The sequence below is a fragment of the Stegodyphus dumicola genome, chromosome 3 (assembly GCF_044657685.1).
Source record: "Stegodyphus dumicola isolate Sdum_Otavi_A_Nest chromosome 3, ASM4465768v1".
Lineage (NCBI taxonomy): Eukaryota > Metazoa > Arthropoda > Arachnida > Araneae > Eresidae > Stegodyphus > Stegodyphus dumicola.
Window position 1 is genome coordinate 245,369,321 of NC_140770.1, and position 21,890 is coordinate 245,391,210.

The 21,890-nt window shown below is 33.8% G+C and overlaps 1 protein-coding gene across 5 annotated transcripts in view; it reads left to right on the plus strand.

Annotated features, from left to right (window-relative positions):
• LOC118193887 (uncharacterized) overlaps positions 1-21,890 on the plus strand; it is a 224,783-nt gene that overhangs the window by 154,137 nt on the left and 48,756 nt on the right. For 2 of the 5 annotated variants that reach the window (XM_085813990.1, XM_085813989.1), the window contains one exon: positions 12,161-12,299. The exons of 2 other annotated variants lie outside the window; for them this stretch is intronic. In XM_085813990.1, coding sequence (XP_085670116.1) covers positions 12,288-12,299 — 12 coding nt within the window. In that variant the 5' untranslated portion in view covers positions 12,161-12,287. Of the gene's footprint in view, positions 1-7,977; positions 8,208-12,160; positions 12,300-21,890 lie in introns of all 5 variants that reach the window. One more of the 5 variants, XM_085813992.1, reaches the window with a different exon arrangement.

The window sequence follows — 21,890 nt, forward strand, 5'->3', positions numbered from 1 at the left end:
TTATAACTTCATTCAAAACTTTTGGAATCCTTATATGGGGCAACCTGTCAACAATTCAATGCTAATGGATTTTTATGTATGACAACTTGTGCAAACTCTAAGATTTTAAAAATTTCTTTTTAATGTAAATTCTACAATCCCTTGGTAGTAAACAGTAATAAATTAATATTAAAATTTCACATTCAGAAATTTTCACAGATTTTTAATTCGAATTTATAATTTGAAATTTGTATAAAAACGCAAATTAAAATTATTGTGAAATTCGGGCTCCATGGAAAGCAGCAAATTGTATTTATAGTTACTTAAATTATTTCATAATAAATACCAGATGAATGCGCTTAATTGCAAGGAAGAAATTAATGGAAAACAGTATATTATCCCGACTAAATAATGCCTGCATTTAATAGATCTATGTAGTTCCAGATTTCAGATTATAATAAATAACATAAATAACTGCTTTTATTAGTTTGATTACTGAAGCCATTTACAAAAAAAAAAAAAAAAAAAATCATATGACCGAGAAGTTTTTCCAGTTATGTTCATTCAGGATACTTTTCATTGCCATCTTTTAGAAATAAAATAAATCTAAAATTAATATATTTGGTTTTTATCCCTTACATTACAGAACGATATCACGTAGCCTCGCTTCTGCAAAAATAACCAATATCTTTCAAAAACATCCAATTTCGCAGCATCGACAAATGTACTAATCGATAGATAAATTTTCAAGGTTTCATTGTACTTTGGTTGTTAATGAATAATCAATTAAAAAATTCGCTTTTCAATAATATAAATTTGGGGGCTGATTTAAATTAACCTGGAGACTACAGATTTCGATTGAATATAAGTAGATTTCTGTTTCTGCTTGAAAATGGGTAGCAAGGGTTATTAATTTTTTTGTACGTAATATCTGATGATAATATATCGACTTCCGATAATTCAAAATGCAGGGAAAATTTTTCGTCAATCTTTCTAAAGCATATACATAACAGGATCAGCCTTAATTGAAATCAAGTAATATTTGTTGAACTATCACGAAGCTCTGCTATAAGAATTTTGCATATTTTAAAAAGTTCTTTTAATTTTTGTAAGTCTCACGAAATTATAGTTTAAGATAAAATTAATTAATGTGATTATTCATGGAAGCTGTATTATATTTTATAATTCAATCATTTTTATTCTTTCGTACTCTCTCTTTCTTAAAATAAATCCTCTATAATAAAGTGCTTTATTAATATCACATTTACAAATACCTGCAAATAATAATCTCTTCTTTTATTGTATTCCTTGAGATTTTAACTCACTCACACACTTCTGATACTTTACTTTTTCTTTTCATTCTCTTTTGTTCCTTTAAAATTTGAAAACTATCCCTTGGGATTCCTGAATATTTAAGATATTACTAATAAAGTTATATAGATATTAAACCTGGTTTACTAAAAATTCAGGAAGTACAAACACCACTGTTTTTAATTGGTAAAATTTATTCACAATGGAATCCAACTTGAAGATAATGGAAGTAATGATGTCGTATGAATAAAGGCTGATTCTTTATTAATCTACGACAATATCTCTAGCAGAATTTTCTGTACAGAATGTCATGCCTCATCGCTTATTTAGATTTTGGTAAGGGTATGAAGGGGAATTCTAGTAGGAGCTTTCTGCTTGAGGTATTATTTATTAACAGTAAGCTCCCGATTCTCCAATGAATCGAACAGTGCTTTCAATTAAAACAACCAGCCAACGTATTTGTGTCCTGTACAACATTCAACCCTTGTTTTTAATCCGTAATTAATGAAAGTTCTATCACGATACAGAAAATATAAGAATTAAGATAGTTCAGAGTTTATACGAAACTTTAAAGCTTAAAATGTACTGAATAAATAAAAAAGTTACATCTAAAATTAAGTAAAGTCCTTGCGAATTAGTAATGAATGTCGAAAATAGAGCCTCAGGTTGTTCAGTGTACATATATGAATAAGAACTATGGGATAGTATATACGAAGAAATATATATAAGTTTCAACAGTTAAGAACTGATTAATATATTACAGCTGAAAAATAAATTAAAGTTAATGTCTTATTAAAATGCGACGCTTTTTCCGGTGTTTCTTCCTTATCGATTAATAGGCTCAACATGCAGTCTGCTTGCGAGTTCCTCAACAAATCCGCCTCCTTGTCAAGAACTGGCATTTTCGCCACTACTGTAATTAAATTTTTATTAAACTCATTGTTTATTTGTAATAAAATATTAGAGTAAATTTTGCTACCAGCAGCTTGCTATACAGGAAATACTTCTAATAAATATGTAAATTTTTTAAGCCAGAGTATAAACCGACTGTTTAATTTAATCAATAAAATTTTCTAACAAGAAATGAAAGTCCTTTGTGGAGAATTTTCTAAAGGAATCTGATTTGTATTCATATTACCCGTAAGGAGAACCACGAAGGTAACCCAGCACCCCACTGTGATGTTTGCCTCGTATGCCAAAGAAGGCATGAAGGATTTTAAATGCATGAATGTTTTTTGTTGAATACGTGCCAAATGTAAGCCTTAACGAGTGCCTGGTAATAGAAGAGGAAAGCATCACAATCGAGTATCACCGTCGCAGAATGCTTTCCCTAAATCCTCGGAAGTGCATAAACCGTCTTGTTATTTAACGTGTCCGAAAATGTTTCTTAATCGAATCCTATGCAGGGTGAATTCTTCAGCGGTGGGCATTTCTCGATGATCACCGGCTACAAAGGCGATCCTGGCGACTAGATACATATCGGTTTTAATGGAGCACTCGTAGATTATACTTTTAATATGGCCCCACAGGGAAAAGTCCAAGCACGAGAGATCCGCTGATCTTGGTGGCCAGGCTGTGGGACCACCTAGACCAGTGATGGTGAAATTTTTGGAACTGCAATGCCCAAAATTGAAACAAAACCCACTTATTTATAGCTAAGTGCCGATACTCCAGTTAAAGCTGAAAATGGAGATCTAGGTCCTAGACCAATCCATTGCCCTTAAAATTTTATGTTTGTATAACCAGCAATCTTCTCGGCAATCCACGGTAGAAAATGCCGTTAGGTGGGAGGACCGACCCTTTTTATACCATTTATTTACAATGCAACCTAGCAGCTCGCCGTTTGCGTTCTGACCATACATTCTGTGACGAATAGTGCTCGTATAGCTGCCTTCTATCAGCCCTTAAAGTTTTGCTCACTTGTTCAGATTCACCCCGTATAATGGTATGCTAAATTCTTGCAAAATGACATGTTTGAACCTTCTTGAAATCCAACACCTTGTCTTGTCTGGACAATCCTTAGCAGCTGATTAAAGCAAGTATACATTTTGCTTCAAGTTGTAGAGACATTAGGTTTTTTCTGGAAGCAAGACACATGAAAAATGAGCAACGCCCTCTCTTGGAATCGAACCACGGATCTCTGCAATACGCCCCAGCAACACCACTACACTACGAAGGTATGTTAAGAAGTCGAGAGAAATACCTTATAAGGTTATTTTTCAAACATACTTAAATAAATCTCTGGAACATAAATAATTCCAAGAGTACCCAAACTTAAAATGTTTTCTAGTAGTGTAAAATTAAATAGTATTTGACACAAAGCAGTGAGACGGAGCAGCATAATCTAATTTATAAAGAAAGGGGAATTTAACCTCATTCTAAGAATACAAAAAAAAATATACTGAAAATATCTCTTTTAAACTTATAAAAGACTGGCGTTTCAAAAATGCAAGGTAGGTTTAAATCTTTTTAAAAGGATTTTTGTTTCTCTCTGGAATTTTTTCGTATCTTTAAAGCGTTTCTTCACTTGAAAAGAATTAAAAACTGTAGTCTTTTAATAACTTTCTTACTTGTATGTTGTAATAGCTTTACGTCAAACAAAAAATGTTTACTGTTAAACTTTGTTAACTGTTGACAAATAAGTTTAAATATATTAGCTCACGTATATCCAATTAATCTGTTTTAGACTTCTAAGAAGCGTGAAAAAAATGCGACTGTTGACTTTAGAACTACAAAAGCAAACAAAAATAAAAACACTGTGACTTAATCTATATTTAAGCTTAGGGTAAAACTAAAAGAATGAGTTTCATTGAGTAAACTTGATGTTTCTGTCTAATGGCACATGCGCTACATATCATTTATTAACCATTGAAACGGTCGTAATCGAGAAAAATGATTTGAAACTTAGAAATATTTATTAAAAATAATTTCAAACTTCTGCACCTTTTGCGGCGTTACGTTACTTTTACCATCCATATCACAATGAAAACAAGAACATGTCACAATGTAAACCCGGATGAAAACGAAGTAGCTATGCTAGTGACTCGGCATTTCATTCATGTCACTCCCATTCTACGAGGTATATGATTTTTTATCCCTGCAGACGATTTTCCAGAATTCGTCAATCAACATAATATAATATTTAAATTATAACATTATTGATTAGCAAAATTAATGATTTAAAAACAATAAAAGAGCTACTTAATGATTTTCACATTCATTTTACCTTTTTAATAATGCAGCTGATTGATATAATTTTAAACGTACTTAAGTTATACTGTGGCTTCCAAAATTTAAACCCGCATTCGGATTTTAATGAATATGAGGGAATGAAAATCGCCGTGGATATAACTGACAGCACAATCTCATGTTATCAAATCACGATTGACTGTCCAAATTTATGAAACTCACCGTGGATATAGCTGACACTGAGCAGAATCTTATATTATCCAATCACGACTGACTGTCCGATTTTATGTTAATTAGGTAGTCGTAGAAGACTCCACGATTTAAGGAATTGAGAATGTTAATTTAAATTCTAACCGACTGTTTATAACTTTATAGGACAACTTTTGATGATATTCAGGCTTCTGTGGGTGAAAGAAAAATGGATGGCAGTCAGCATTGGCAATGTTTGCATTAATTTTTTGTATTTCATGAATGTGGAAAACAAGTTAAACATTTTTTAGAAGACATGTGCCTAATCGATTGTAAACTACTCCTTTTGAAGATCGGAATATTGCTATAGTAACCAAACTAAATCGATGAGTGACCTCCATAACTGTTATATACGTAGTTGCAGCGTCACTTGTTAAAACCACGTTTGCCAGTAATGGGTTCCGAAGGCTTCACATAAAAGGACTGCATTCCCCTACTCGAGTATCAAGTGTTGTGTTCCACCAACCGTCCAATCCAAAGAGGAAAAATTAAGATGGTGCTGTCATCATCTTAACTGGACTGTCACAGATTGTCGTAACGTCCTGTTCATGGAAGAGTGCAGATTTGGGCTTCTTTATGGGGGATAATGATTTGAGCAGATTTGAGATGATAAGCGTGTAAGAGTCTGAAGAGAACGAACGATATCTATGAAACAGACCGAGAACATCGCGCACCAATGTTGGGAGCCTCATGGTGTGGGCTGGAATTTCAATGAGATATCGCATTTAACTGCACATCTCTAAAGACAGTTCTTTGACTGCTATGCGATAACGGTATGAAATCCTGCAGCCCATTGTAAGACTCTGCGCTGCAACAAAAAGTTGTTCCTAATTTCTTGTTTATAGAGGATAATGACAACTTCTTCCAGCAAAGAGTGTTAAGGAGTACCTGGGAAATAAGAATACACTGAAGTGACAAAAGTCATGAGATAGCAATATGCAAATATACAGATGGCAGTAGTATTGCGTAGAAAATTTATAAATGCAAAGTGCTTTGGCACGTCTTACATTTGTGTTCAAGTTATTCATGTGAAGAGGCTTTGACGTGATTATGGCCGCACGACGAGAATTAACAGACTTTGAACGCTCTAATAAATAGAGTAGACAAACTTAAACTAGTTTTAAGAGAATTCTAGCAATCCCTATCCTCCTATTTAATTAGAAGATATCACCTTAAGCATGTATTATAATTGTTTACTGCCCGTTAATGAAATGGTGCTGAATTTGAATAAGAAGTTTTGCTTAAAAACAATTTTAATAAATTCAGCTACTCTCAGTTTGCGCAATTCAACTTGTAAACATATGCTAATTAAATATCCATACATAAACATCTAATAATAATCCGATAACAGAGTGTAGTTAAAAATAAAGTATTAAAACAAGTTATATGTCAGCTCTATTCTAGCTGCTGAATTCTATTGACGACAGATTCAAAGCGTGTTGCCAACGAAGTGAAACGAACAGATGTAAATTAATTAGAGGCGTGAAAGCAAATAGTAATTAAATTATTGGCTGCATGTACTATATCGGGTTTTTATCTAAGCTGTTTTGTCACTGGGGAGTGGTTGTATTATGAAGTAAATTTTAGTTATGAGCAAGTGTTTTTATTAGGTATTTATTGGTAAGCTATATTTCGATATTGAATTGTAATTATTTTGAGCATGCTGGCCAAATTCATTTTTACAGTACATTACTGTTGATGGTTAAGCCAGGTTCTTGTGAAATAATTAGAACAGGAACATAAAATATATTTTCTAATTACCCTGCAATTGCATCTTCATAACAAGTTCATTTTTTTGTGAAATTTACTACTTAAAAGAAGTAATTTAAAAAATCAGTAAACAAATATTTTAGAGCTACAACTTCAAAGTATTTTCTAAAAGAACTCAACCCCAGTGTCTAGAAAATCAGTGGCAGAATTATTATGTAAATGCACTTACATAAAATGCTGCCTTAATACTCTCTCACTGTCAAAGCTTACTAATAATCCAGCTTACCCTCTCTGCATGAAATTCGTGTTATTAAACAATTTTGCATCATTTCACTGATTACAATGCAAGAATTTTGCATCGCAGTGCATACTTCCAACTGTAATGAGCTACGACTTCATATTTCTTATGACGAGTTTACATTTGATATGCAAATGTCGGGAAGGGCTGTAGAAGCGAAAAATCCAACTCTCCAGTTTCGCAAAACTACGAGAGGGGAATTTATTTATGATAATTACTTCGCCTCGCTCAGTTCTCTCAATACTTTATTATTTGCAAAACAGGAATAATTTGTCAAACTCTTTTTCGTATTTAAGAGAAGGAAGAAAAAATATTCCTCTGGAAATAAAAACAATGCTCACTCACATCTGAAGATCCCGAATCACAAGCTCATGATTATATAATTAAATTCTGGTTATTTGTTTGAGTTGTAGATGACTTTCTAGAACCCAATTTGCGTTTATTCTTGACTCTTGGCAGCAAATGGAATTACCATTTATCATTCACTGGGTGGCAGTATTTTCAAAAGACGTAAACTGAACATCTCGAATTTTAAATATTAAGGTTAAGATGTCTTTCTAAAAGAGGATATAAATATGGCTTTTCTGAAGTAAATATTTCTTGAATATAATGTTTACTAGAATAAAAAGTAGGTAATTTTAACATTACATATCTATTATTTATTATCATGTCTCTGATGTTCTCTTGAAATATTTTGCATCTGTTTTCGAAAACAGTGCATTCTTTTAAAGATTTTAACTACTTTCTTAATAAAATCTTTAAAATGGCTAATATGTTTAGATTGCAAAACGTAACTTTCAAGAAGCAATAAAAAGAGCAAACGTTTTAGCTTTTTTTATTTTAAGGTTTTCTACTAATCTCTGAGCTTAAGCTTCAGTTTTAAATCTCAAGTGTGATTCAGCATCTAACTGATATCCAAATTTGGAATCAATACGTAAAATTATTCTTTGTCTTCAAAATTCAAGCTGATAAATTTTCCTGAATTAATTTTGGTTACAGAATTAAACTAAAAATAAATTTCATATTTCGATATTGTGTGCTTATTCCTTCAAGTGAAAATGAAAGTCCAGAGTTGTTTTCTGCATTTTAAATTGATTTTCACGCCATTTGATCGACATTAGTTTAACTTTCCAAACATAAATGAACTACAGTTTTGTTAGAATGATAGCCAAGATACAGTGAATCAATTTCTAGCACGAATGTATTCTTTTTTTTTTTTTTTTTTTTTTTTTTTTTTTCAGAAATTTTAAACGCTGCATCTTCAAATTCTTTTGTATACGGATGCTTTCATCATATTCTGTTATGTCTTCAGAGGTTCGACATCACCTTACGTTCCTATTATCAGAATTTGTGTAGTGCCAGCATATGGAAAACAAATCTTTTGACGCGTTATCAACAACAGGTGAGGATACCTAGCTACCAGAAACTACATGCAAGAAGTACTGTAAAGTACTGCAAGCAGAAACTTCATGTAAGAAATGAACTCAACAATAATTTTGGTGTTTACATTTTCTCTAATATTTATGTTATTTCTACTCATTTTCTAAGCTATACAATTGCACGCAGCATTGTATTATTCTCAAATTGAAAGCAATATAATTTTAGCTGTATATCCTTCATATTTTATTATTGTATTTATTATTTCTAACAGCTTTTCTGCATTTTATCACATTTGATTGAGCGAACAAACATTCTCTGCCTTTTTAGATTCTATGCCTTTTTAGAAGGTTTAAATTTTAATCGCTTTCGTTTCCTATTGCCAACTGATATGTTGAACTATTTATTGTTGAAGTATTCCTTTCTTAAAGCTAAGTCTTTGGTCAGCTTACAGGTTCGAAATTAATATAGTCATTTAACCGAAAAAATGTGTAAATAATTTAGGTGTTCCCAGTTAAAAATGAAACTTCAGTTATTGATCGCAATTGTATAATTTCAGTTATAAGGTTAGAAATTTCAGCTATAACTGAATGTTACTTCATATAGAAATGTTTGTGTATCACTAGGTAAATACAACATTTAATTTGTTTTTATTTTTCCCCACGAAAGTTTTATGTAAGGTATATTCTCCCTCGTTTCTGTATGGCTTCATGGTGTAACGGTTAGCACACTCGGCGCGTATTCAAGAGATCCAGGTTCGAGTCCCGGCAAGGGCACTGCTTATTTTTCAAGTCTCCTGCTTCAAAATAATCTAATGATTCTACATGTAAAGCAAAAAATAAGCAGCAAAATGACAAAAAAAAGCAAACCACCTAAGCACTGTCTGTGGTAGGATGATTAAGGCTGTCTCTGGAAGTAGGTTCTATATTTAGAATTCTGAGAATGAATAAATTTCATATTACCCGACACCTTTTTTGTTACTAAGTTATAAGTGATTATGAATAAAATGATCTGCATCTTCAAAGGAGGAGATTTGAAAATTTTTAAATGTGTCACTTGGTGCTTAATTGTCAGTTTAGTAATCTAAAGGTACTCGAAAAGTTATAATTTCTCCACCCATGCTTAAATTTACTTTTCTTTTGCATTATCATTAGATCACTTCTAAGCTCCAAAACTTTCTTTTAATTTAGTTAATTAGTTCTCAGCGCTAAGGTAGAGGAAACATAGGAATCATTTAATAAGTTTAAGGCAGCATCTCGTAAGTTTTGTTCATTTTTAGTTGAGAGAGATATTTAATTACAGTGCAATTAAAACCTTTCGTCATTAATACCTTGCACCACCGCAGCTTCTTATCTTATTTTGTCCTTCTAATTTTTCTTTCAAAAATTTCGTTCTCTGCATTTGGTAAAAGTTTTAAAATTAATTTTTTAGTTAGATCGCATTTTGTGTACTAGAAGATATGCTTCTCGTAGATAATTAGAAACGCGCAAGTCATATTTAATAGCAGAACTTTGTCGCCTCTTTTGAACGACTAACAAATTTGCTTCCATGTACAAATCTTGTTGGTATGCCAGAAAATTAGAGAAATACGAAGCGACAGTAATAAATACGAAAATCTTAAAAATATATGTCTAACTAAACGAATCAAGTATTTTAAAAAGGAATGTAACTACAAGAGACTAAAATTAACAATCTTTATGATGAAATTCAAACCAATGCAGTTCTTTCATATCATTTATACTATTGTCCAAAAGGCTTAAAAAGGTATCTACAACGATAATTTATTTTCTTTAACAATATTATCCACTCTTAAATCTCAATTTAACATTAAGTCTTGGTTAATCTGAAAGCAGACTTTACCGATTTAATTTATTTTTTAAAAACATTTAATGGTTAAATTTTAACAAAGTACACTAATGTTTTCTCCCTATATGATGTGAAAGCTATTTATTGGCTATTCCTTATTTATGCACAACGTTTGAGTGAGCATATTGTCACATGATCTCCATTCCCACCAAAGTAGTCATTTTCTCTTATGAAGGACTATAGCAGGCACTAGACTCACTCCAGATAATGATCTGTCGAGAATAAACAGACTATCGACATTGTTATGTATAAATTGTTATTACTTTCAAGCTTTAAGTTTTTGCTTACATAATTATGTTTTGCTTAGTAATTGAAGTTATTAAATTTTTGATTTAGTTGTTTAAAGTTGGTTGTAAGTTTAAACTGTAACTTTTTTGTAAACTTTAAATTTAGGTCTGGTTGCTTTAAAATTTTTCTTGAGTTGAAGTTGTTTATTTTAATTTGAGCGTAGGGACTTGTATTTCTTGGTTTTGTATTTTGTTGTTTATGACCCTTAAGGTTGGTTAACTTTTAACTTTAATTATTTCAAAGTTTTGTTGCTGCATTTTTGGTGTGCCAACTTAATTTTTTTTTTAATTTTATTTAAGGTATAACGTTGCGCGCCTGTAACTAGCACGCAACCAAGAGGTGACTGTGAAAGCTTGTATAAACCACAGAGTCTTATAAAGGGTTTAAGTCCCTTTTTATTCAACGTACTAATTTACAATTGCGTTCTCTTGACGCTTACAAACGGTGCCAACTCGGCAGTCAAAATAAAAATAAAAACCTGAAAAGAAATTAAAGACAATATTCTAACTACGAGGCTCTCTCAAATAACTAACTCACCGCGTTTTACAATACGGCTGCTAATTCAGCAGACTTGAAGCTCACTGGAACAATTGCAACTACTTCCCACCAAGCACATAGGCCGCAACGCGGGGTTTTTCAAATCTCTATAACTACCTCCGCGCTCGCTAAGTAAGAATAACTCTCTCTCACCGAACTTGTTTCCTTCTATTTAAATCATACTACTTCCGCTGATAATTTGAATGCTTGCGCGTTCTACTCAAATTTACATATTCTGGCATTGGCAGTTCCAGGGGAAAGTAAGGATTGACAGGAAAGATAGTTTAAACTTAAAATAAATGTTAGTTAAAATAAATATAAACCCTACAAAGGTAACTTAATTTTTACCACTCTTTCTATTAAAGTTTATCGAATTCATAGTTTCTGACTGGTGGTAAGGTAAATCAATTGTAATTGAAACTCAATCTGAATAATGAGTGTGTATACTTAATTTCTTCTGAAGACACAATTTATTTTGTGTTGACATTTTAATGAACTTAATTGTTAAATAATAGTTTAATTTTTAATGTACTATATTTGTTTATGGTGCTGAAAATTATTCATTGGGGATGATTTTTTTTTTCCTTCCAAAACTGTCGGCTTGGAATTCGTTCTCAGAATTTCCTTATCTGCAGATTTCTGCACTCCGAAATTCTTTTGCCAAGCGTTTCACCACATGTGCTGATTTCTTCACCATCTGGAATTTTTTCGTAAACGGGACCCTGTTTACTCTGACATCTCTAGCAGAGACATGTTCTACCGGGAGTTTGTTTATGGCAGGGAAACGTCGTCAGATAGGATGCTCGCCATGGTGGAGTTGCACCCCGAGACAAGGCTAGTGCTTTCCCCCCTTCCGTCAGCGTTGACCCAGCGGAGCGGCCTTGAAGGCGAATTGTTGAACTGCGTCGTTCGCCAAATGCTGGTAGTCGGGAAACCCCTTCCCGTGAAGATTTCTATGTATGGGGTTGCGTGTTTGGCGTTCTTCCGATCATCATACTTCGCCAATTATTTCAAGATCTCGCCAGGTACAAAAGTTGCTGCGCAGTTGGGACGAAGAGACGGAGAAAAGAAATTTCGGTTAAAAGTTCTTGAGACAAAAAGATGACATTTCTACGGTACAGCGTGGAGGGCAGCAGCCTCGGAGACGAGGATGTGACGAACGTGTAAATAACCTGCACAGAAGAAAGGCGTACTGATACCATAATTCTTGGTTATTTCCTGCCTTAATAATGGCCTGTGGATTTGGGAAGACCGGTGTCCTGTCGGTTGGAAGCAGCAGAAAGGAGTGAAGCCTGGCCTACGAAACAATTGCTTTCTATTAATTATTTTATCTGATACTTTCTTTTCTTCTTACAGATGATTTTCACGACTTATAGTAATTATTCCCTGCTACGAGATTGTTGTCCTGTCATTGTTTTCACCTGGATCAAGCAATCCAAGTTTTGTATGAAGGGGCCCATCCGTGAACTGTAAAATTTTATATATGTTAAAGGAGGTATGTTTCACAAATTATTTTTCCCGTTTTTCCTATAGATATTTAGATGACCAGTCGCCACCAATTTAAAATGTAACTTGTATTCTTAAACGTGTCATCTTCAATAAACGTTAGTGCCCACCAGCGGCCGAGCGGTAATGTCGCTGAACACTGGTAGTTCGGTCCGAGGTTCGAATCCCGCGAACGGGCTGGCTGCATGGGTGTTTTCGTGGTTTTCCCCATGTGTAACGTGTATACGAGCCAGTTTCCCTTACAAAGTCCTCCACGAAGGCATCCCCTCCCCTTAGGCAGATAGCCCTAGTGTGCTTTGCCATAATTAAATACACCACCACCACACACAATAAACGTTAGTTTGATTTTACTGACTTTTGTATTGTTTTTAATTTTATTTAAATTTCAACACTGGACCATATACTCTTAATTTACTGGGTTTAATTTGCTAATTTTTACACAACGCAATTGCTAATAAATATTGACTTGTTTCTTGGATGTTACTTATACTGTATTGATGTCATATTGCACTAAATACTCTGAGAAATATTACTGATGTGGAGAATTTCACACATTTACCAAATCCAATATCGTCTTGCACATTCTCAATGTATGAATTTTCAGTTACTCAGTGATGATGTTTAGTAGCACCTATTGTATAGGACTTATGTTATAGTGTTCTATAATTAATATAGAACAACATAACATAAAGACTCGTCATTTGTATTGTATCTCGACTCATAGTCCAGTCCAGAGGACATAGTCCAGTTTTGCAGTGTTCAAAAATTTTGTGGCTGGCTACACAAAAGACAGGCTCTCTTGGCGATCTGTTAAGGAGAAACATAGTCGCGTGATATAAACAGCTTGCTCTGCTTGGCGTCTGTATACAATTTGCATTGAAGTTATTCCAGACGCAGCAACCAGATCAACAGAAATCTGTCATCATTCTATCGTATGATACATTTAATTCAACTTATTATGCTCTTGTTGTTGTCGTCTTGTCTATGGATTTCATGCCAGAATGGTTCACACATCCTCAAGGACGTTGGACTTCCACTTCCACCCCAGTTTGAGGGAAAGCACCCCGGGTGCGATGGGGGTCCGAGGGTCACCAACCTCTCTCCCCTTCCACCAAACCCATGGCATGGAGGTAGGAAAGGAAGGAGGGGCCATTCCGCGCTAGAAGTGAAGCACTGCTTTGAAGCTTGGGTGACCAGACGGGGTGTTCTTTGTTTACATTCAGAAGCTCGCTTGACAAGATTCTGATAGTATTTCGACACACGACAGTTCCATAGAAATCGAAAAAGGGACACTCTCGCGTGAAAGAAACATTCATAGTGTAATGGATAATAGCAATTTGTATAGTTTACTGATATTTACGCAAAAATCGCATCTTAGATATTTTTCGATAACTAACAACAGCGATTTTGATTATGAATTTGTTTTATAAAATTCTAAGCTGTTGCACTACAAAAATATAGATTTTAAGAAAATTGCTAAAAGAGATCTGCCAAAATTTATTTTCTAGAAGATTTGAAAAGTTTGAAACTTGACGGCTAAATGTAAATATAAAATTATGTATGTTAAAATATTTCTAATTAGGCACATAGGTCAGATTAAGTTTTTATTAAATAGAGTAACGCATGCAAGGGCTATCTGCCTAAAGAAGAGAGATGCCATCGTGGAGGAATTTTGAAGGAAAACTGACCTTTGAGTGGGTATTAAAAATAATACTTATAATTTTCATTTAAATTATATTCATATATATTTTTTATGTAAAACTTTCGGGTGTATGCTAAATTAGTGTAAATTACTTTACACGAAAAATATAGTGAATGCACAGAAATTAAAGATTTGCACATGCCGGTATGATAAATAGGAAATATGTATGGGTATTTATGCATGTGCTTGCAAAAAGCATGTATCTGCCTTTGACAAAATACTTAAATATTCATTAAATTATTTATAAATGTATTTGAATCGAAGAATTTATTCACTTATAAACAACTGTGAAAGTACTGTGAAGAAATCTAATGATTAAATGTATCTAATTTATAATGATTATAAATGTTATCTAAATATATAATAACCTTAATATTGAATTGTAAACATAAATTGAAATCCTGTTGACAAATACGTTATAAAACTATTCGAGCAAGAATTGTTCGTATTGGAAAGCAATCTGTTAAAAGGTATTGTAAAGCAAATGCTATGAGATGCACACTTAAGAACGTAATAAAGAGTTTTGGAATATGTATTGTGGAAATGAAGGGTAAAAAAAAATCTGATAAGTATAATTAAAAGAATTATTCCCTTTACATTTTATAATAACTCAGTTACAAGTTTTAAATAATACTTAAAAAAAAAAAAAAAAAAAAAAAAAAAAAAACTTATTTTATTCCTTTTCAGAAATGTTCAAAGAAAGTCAAATACTATTTAATTCCTAATAATTCTCTAATTTAAAATGAACCGAATAGAGCATTAATTATAAATTGACTTACATTTTTCGATTTAAAAGATGCCTCAGAAGCCAAAAAATCATGTCATATTTAATAAAGTATTTTAGGAAAAAGCTCTATAAATAGAAAAGAAATAATGCATAATTTTAATATTAATAATACAATAAACTTTGATCTTAATTTTTGTACCTTAACCGAATAAAATCGAATTACCTTAATTTTTTTTCCTAATGTAATTAACGAAAACTTGTGAAAATATTTCATTCAAATTAAACCATTCTGAGAAAACTGTCCTGTGAAAAGTATAGCATTTAATTCCGTTCAGAATGAAATGTTGTTTAAAAATATGTTGTTTTCACATACGTAGGACTCTGAAGTGTTGTAGAAAAAGAAAATATATACATTTATATGTATATTTGCGACGTAATTACAAAATATTTACACCCGAACGCGTCAAATCCCATAGAACTCAATGGTAAATGACCCAATGTTTTGGTCACCAAGTAGGGATCGCCGGTGCTTCAGAGCAGGGTACTGGGGAAACTGGTTTAAGGCGACTCCATCTTACTTCCTACCTCCATGAAACCAGTTTCCCCCGTACCCTGGTCTGAAGCACCGGCGATTCCTACTTGGTGACCAAAACATTGGGTCATTTACCATTCAGTTCTATGGGATTTGACGCGTTCGGATGCAAATATTTTGTAATTACGTCGTAAATATACATATAAATGTATATATTTTCTTTTTCTGCAACACTTCAGAGTCCTTAGTATGTGAAAACAACATATTTTTAAACATCATTTCATTCTGAACGGAATTAAATGCTATACTTTTCACAGGACAGTTTTCTCAGAATGGTTTAATTTGAATGAAATATTTTCACAAGTTTTCGTTAATTACATTAGGAAAAAAAATTAAGGTAATTCGATTTTATTCGGTTAAGGTACAAAAATTAAGATCAAAGTTTATTGTATTATTAATATTAAAATTATGCATTATTTCTTTTCTATTTATAGAGCTTTTTCCTAAAACACTTTCTTAAATATGACATAATTTTTTGGCTTCTGAGGCATCTTTTAAATCGAAAAATGTAAGTCAGTTTATAATTAATGCTCTATTCGGTTCATTTTAAATTAGAGAATTATTAGGAATTAAATAGTATTTGACTTTCTCTGAACATTTCTGAAAAGGAATAAAATAAGTTTTTTTTTTTTTTTTTTTTTTTTTTTTTTTTTTTTTTTTAAGTATTATTTAAAACTTGTAACTGAGTTATTATAAAATGTAAAGGGAATAATTCTTTTAATTATACTTATCAGATTTTTTTTTACCCTTCATTTCAACAATACATATTCCAAAACTCTTTATGACGTTCTTAAGAGTGCATCTCATAGCATTTGCTTTACAATACCTTTTAACAGATTGCTTTCCAATACGAACAATTCTTGCTTAAATAGTTTTATAACGTATTTGTCAACAGGATTTCAATTTATGTTTACAATTCAATATTAAGGTTATTATATATTTAGATAACATTTATAATCATTATAAATTAGATACATTTAATCATTAGATTTCTTCACAGTACTTTCACAGTTAGACTAGAAGAGAAACACGCTAATGTGACAATCAAAATCGTAAAAAACAACCTTATATTTAGCGTAGGTATAATGAACCTACCTCATTATCCTTCATATCATTCCATCATATCAGGGTCCTTCATATCACCTTCATATCATGGTCATTATACCTACGCTAAATATAAGGTTGTTTTTTACGATTTTGACTTTCACAGTTGTTTATAAGTGAATAAATTCTTCGATTCAAATACATTTATAAATAATTTAATGAATATTTAAGTATTTTGTCAAAGGCAGATACATGCTTTTTGTAAGCACATGCATAAATACCCATACATATTTCCTATTTATCATTTCCGGCATGTGCAAATCTTTAATTTCTGTGCATTCACTATATTTTTCGTGTAAAGTAATTTACACTAATTTAGCATACACCCGAAAGTTTTACATAAAAAATATATATGAATATAATTTAAATGAAAATTATAAGTATTATTTTTAATACCCACTCAAAGGTCAGTTTTCCTTCAAAATTCCTCCACGATGGCATCTCTCTTCTTTAGGCAGATAGCCCTTGCATGCGTTACTCTATTTAATAAAAACTTAATCTGACCTATGTGCCTAATTACAAATATTTTAACATACATAATTTTATATTTATAAAACGTGTAAGCCCGAAGTGATTATTTTTCAGATATATAAAATTAAAACGATGGGTTTAAAATGAGCAGCAGTAAAGCCTCTCCTCTAAAAAATTTTAAAAGGTACATGTTACAATAATATATGGATGTGAAAAAAATTTGTTTTATTTAAAACATTTTGACGTTTGGAAAATAAAATAAAAGTAGCGAATACTCTATCAAGGGTATCGAAAGAAGTATACAATTTTAAATGTACCGTAAGGTAGTTTTCATTCTTTAAGCATAACATTTTTCTTAAAATCTTTATTTTTGTAGTGCAACAGCTTATAATTTTATAAAACAAATTCATAATCAAAATCGCTGTTGTTAGTTATTGAAAAGTAACCAAGATGTGATTTTTGCGTAAATGTCACTAAACTATACAAATTGCTATTATCCATCACACTATGAATGTTTCTTTCATGCGAGAGTGTCCCTTTTTCGATTTCTATGGAACTGTCGTGTGTCGAAATACTATCAGAATCTTGTCAAGCGAGCTTCTGAATGTAAACAAAGAACACCCCATCTGGTGACCCAAGCTTCAAAGCAGTGCTTCACTTTTAGCGCGGGTTGGCCCCTCCTCCCTTTCCTACCTCCATGACCAAACCACACGAGAGTACTTTCGTCCATTTGTTTGAGTGTCCCCATGCCGCAAAGACACTATACATTTCTAAACCTGCATGCCTTCTCTGGGATTCGAACCTGGACTCGGTACTGCAATAGGCTCTCCCAAGCACTATACCGGATGGGCGGCACTTATTATCCTTCACGGGCGTTGTGACCCGTTGATAACCTTGGCTGGATCGGTCGACGTAGTTACTTCTAATTTCGAATTACCCCTATAGCATGAATCATACCATTTAAGACTGTCATGCGATATCCGCTTGAGACTTCCCATCTTCGAGCCCACCGATGGCTCATTAACGTTTGCGAGAACTAATTTAGCTGAAACCAGTCGGTCTTCATTTTGTCTCATGACCTGTAAAAAGGACAAGAATGTTTATATTTGGGTGAAGCTCACATCACGTGACCTAGGGTAGGTGCTTTGTTTAAAGAATGACTAACGCCATATGTTACAAAAGTCAATTTTCTTTCTTTCTGGTTACGTTATTCTGTTTATTGGGTTTTAAATTAGGTGACTAGTTCTCGAATTTCCTTTGTACAGGATCACTGGACACGACTTTATTTTATTTATTCATTCAGTTTTCTTTTCTTTGATGGTTAGTTAGCTGGTTATAGGAAAGCCTTACATCACATTTCTTCCTTCGTTCCTAAATTTTGCAGAAAAATTTACTTACTATTGATTCCGAAATGTTTTCTGTACTTAGAAGAATAAAAGAAATCTGACACTCAAACCTTTCACAGAGAATTAACTCAATATTAAGCTACCACTGTGCAATGATTTTTGTCAATTGTACGAATTATTTATTATTTTATTTCAACTCAAATTGCACGACCAGGTATACAAATTCATGTACTAAATTGTATTTTCATAGTTATTGCATTACCTAAACTCTGCAGGCTGCTCATAAAAAAGTTATAATTACTATATTAATTATAATTGAAAGTGATTTTAAATGGCTTTCATATGCAAATTTTTGTATAATTATTTCGTTGTAAACTATGCAAGCATTTACTAAGACGAGCTGTAATTTTACAATATGACAAATAAATCAGTCGTGTTCTATAGCACATGACCAATTATACCAATAAAAAAAGTTTATTTCAGACTTTTTTGCTGCAAAAAATAAATGTCTAAAGAAAAATTCAAATTTTAATGCATAGTTTCAATGCAGAATCTACATCTCCGTTGTTGAATTAAGCTATGCATTGTATTATTACTGATTGACTAGGTTTGATTTGGTTTATTGAAATTACAGCAAAGGACATTAGAATTATATGTCTAATGGCAGGCATGACTTCTTGAAGGACTTTCTAAGGGGGAACTGTTCGTATATACACTGGTGTGCAAAAATTAAGGACGAGACGGTTTTTTCAATATAACTTTGTACAAAAGCTTTCCAAATCAACACATTTAATACCGTAAGATCCCCAATACGTAAGGACATGAGTAATGTAAGCAACACTTACTAAAAGAGAAATCAGAGGGATAAAAAGAAGCTTTATTGAAAAAGTAGCATGGAGCGCAATGCGACTGAAGGCCGAAACATCCCCGTAATGGGTGTCCAGCAAAAAACATCCGGTCTTTAATAGGGGATATGATCTCCCCCGACTGCTAGGCAGGTTTCACAGCGTCTGTCCATGCTGAGAATGAGGGTGTCAATGAGTTGTTAAGGCATTGCTGCCCATTCGTCTTGCAGCGCCAATCGAAGCTCCGGAATCGTTACTGGTGGTAAGGTACGAGCTGCCAAGCGTCTGCCTAGAAAATCCCATACATGCTCGATGGGATTGAGATCCGGAGATCGTGCCGGCCAATCCATACGTTCAATATCCTCACTCTCTAAGAGCTGTTCGGCAGCTACTGTGCGATGACATGGTGCATTGTCGTCCATGAAAAGGAACTGCGGACCCATAGCGCCCCTAAAAAGACGTACATATGGAAGAAGAATCTCGTTACAATAACGGGTTTCGTTGACTGAACCTGCGTCGAAGATGTGAAGGTCTGTACGACTACCAAGCATGATGCCTCCCCAAACGAGAACACCGCCACCTCAATACCTGTCTATTTCAATGCCGTTCGAGGGATGATTGCGGCTTCCCCGCTCTCTCCAGATGAGTAGATGAGAATCGCTACTAAGACTGAATCTGCTCTCATCTGTAAAGAGTACTCGTCCCCATTCATTGTCTCTCCAATTCCGGTGTTCCCGGCACCACAGAGAACGCCTTCTCCGATGGTCAGGCGTTAGAGGTACACACCGTACAGGGCGTCGTGCAAACAGACCACCACCGTGCAGTCTTCTGGCCACGGTAAAACGCGATATCGGTCGTCCAGTCGCCTGTGTCGTCGTGTGTCTAGCGATTTCTCCCGCTGTCTGCCGCCTGTTTCTTCTGGCCTGTAAGGCAATATACCCGTCATCTGCGGGTGTGGTTCCTCGTGGACGACCACTACTAAACTCCCGGATAGCTGTTCCTGTAGTTTGAAATTGTCTTCAAAGTCGTGAAACGATGCTGTGAGCAATTCCGAAATCTGCAGCCGCACTTGTCACACTGCGGCCTTCCTCCATCTTCCCAATGATTCGACCTCGGGTAAAAGCATCCAGATGTCGTCTAACAGATTGATTATTCGCCATTTCTCGCTGAGGCAGCAACTCGGTGTGATTTTAACTGGTATACGGAGTGCAATCTCTTTGCCAGAAATACTGATCTTACACCGACAACATGCTTTATACTACTCAGACACACCTCAATTATGTCTACCTGCGTATCTGAGCATGTGCTACCGTACATCACCTTACTTAATCTCCTGATTGGTCTTTTGGTCCGCTCCGCCTCTTCGTTCAGCTGATATGCTAATTTTTCGACTTCGCCCTTAATTTTTGCACACCAGTGTACGTTGCCACACGGGGAGAAACACGAAAACGTCCATGCAGCCAGCCCATTCCCCTGAAACGAACCCAGGTCGGAAATACCAGTGTTCAGCGACTTTGTTCGGTCGCTAGTGGGCGCTTTATACCAAATGATATTTCCAAGAGTGGTTAGGAAACATGGTTGAGAAAGCCTTTGTTATCTAGTATGTATCTCGACCTGAGTACTACTGAGATTTTTTGTAATGAACTGGATTAAAGGACACTTGCAGGTGAGATTCTGTCAACAGAAAAACGTAAACCCGATAGGATTAAAACCCGATAGGAGAAATATGATGCTAAATAATTTCCTTGAAGAATTCGCAAGACAAGATCGTGGCATTGATAGAAGCCAAAGATTCAGCATAAGCAATAAGTCTTGCAATAAATCTTGCTTCATGTTTGTTCTCGAATAAATTGAATATTGTTTGATTGTGGCATTATCTCCTCTCGAACGGCGGGGAGTTGAGCTTCGAGAGAAACACCCCCGGATTCCAAATATTCGTGGGACCCCATTTTGACCATTTTCATCTTCTTACGAATTTAATTACCCTAAGTAATAATTAAAACTCTGGAAACGCTCAGCTTCGCACTCATTTTCCCTCGTGGCAACAGTCTCGCATGCTGGAGATAAAAATCTGTTTTATTTCGAAAGTGTTGCCACTGCTCGCTTTCAAGTCATAGAGTTTCTTAAAAAAATGTCTAAGTTTTACAAAATATGAAATAAAACTTGTATTGCCAAACATTAAATATATTATTCCCGATTCCGAAAATTCCTAGGAAGCCATTTCGACCATTTCCATCTTTGTACGACTATTATTAGCAGAGATATTAATTAAAAGTCTGAAAAAGCCAATTTTCGCACTCATTTTTCCGAGTGACAAAAAATCTTGCGCGTGGAGATAAAAATCTGTTTTATTTCGAAACGTGTTGCCACTGTTCGCTTTTAAATCCCAGAGTTTTTTAATAAAAAATTTGTATGTTTTAGAGAATATGAAATAAAAATAGTATTGCCAAACTTTAAACATATTATTATCATATAAGGTCGTATTCTGACGTTGCAAAAAGACCGCGATTGCATGTGACGTCTTTGCATATCGAAAACTTTTCAATATGTTAGCATTTTAAACAAAGAGCGGCTGTTGGCAGCTTTTGTGTTTGAGGTTAGTATAACTGACATGATATATTAATGCCACGTTAATTCTTTTATTGATACTGAAAAAAAGTTGTTATATTACATTAAATTTAAATCATAACGTCATACCTGAAATGTCCAAAAAAATTTTCTGGTTTGGCAAGAAGAAATTTATTTGAGAATTAGTTGTTGTTTGGAAAGAATGAACTAATTTCATTCATACTG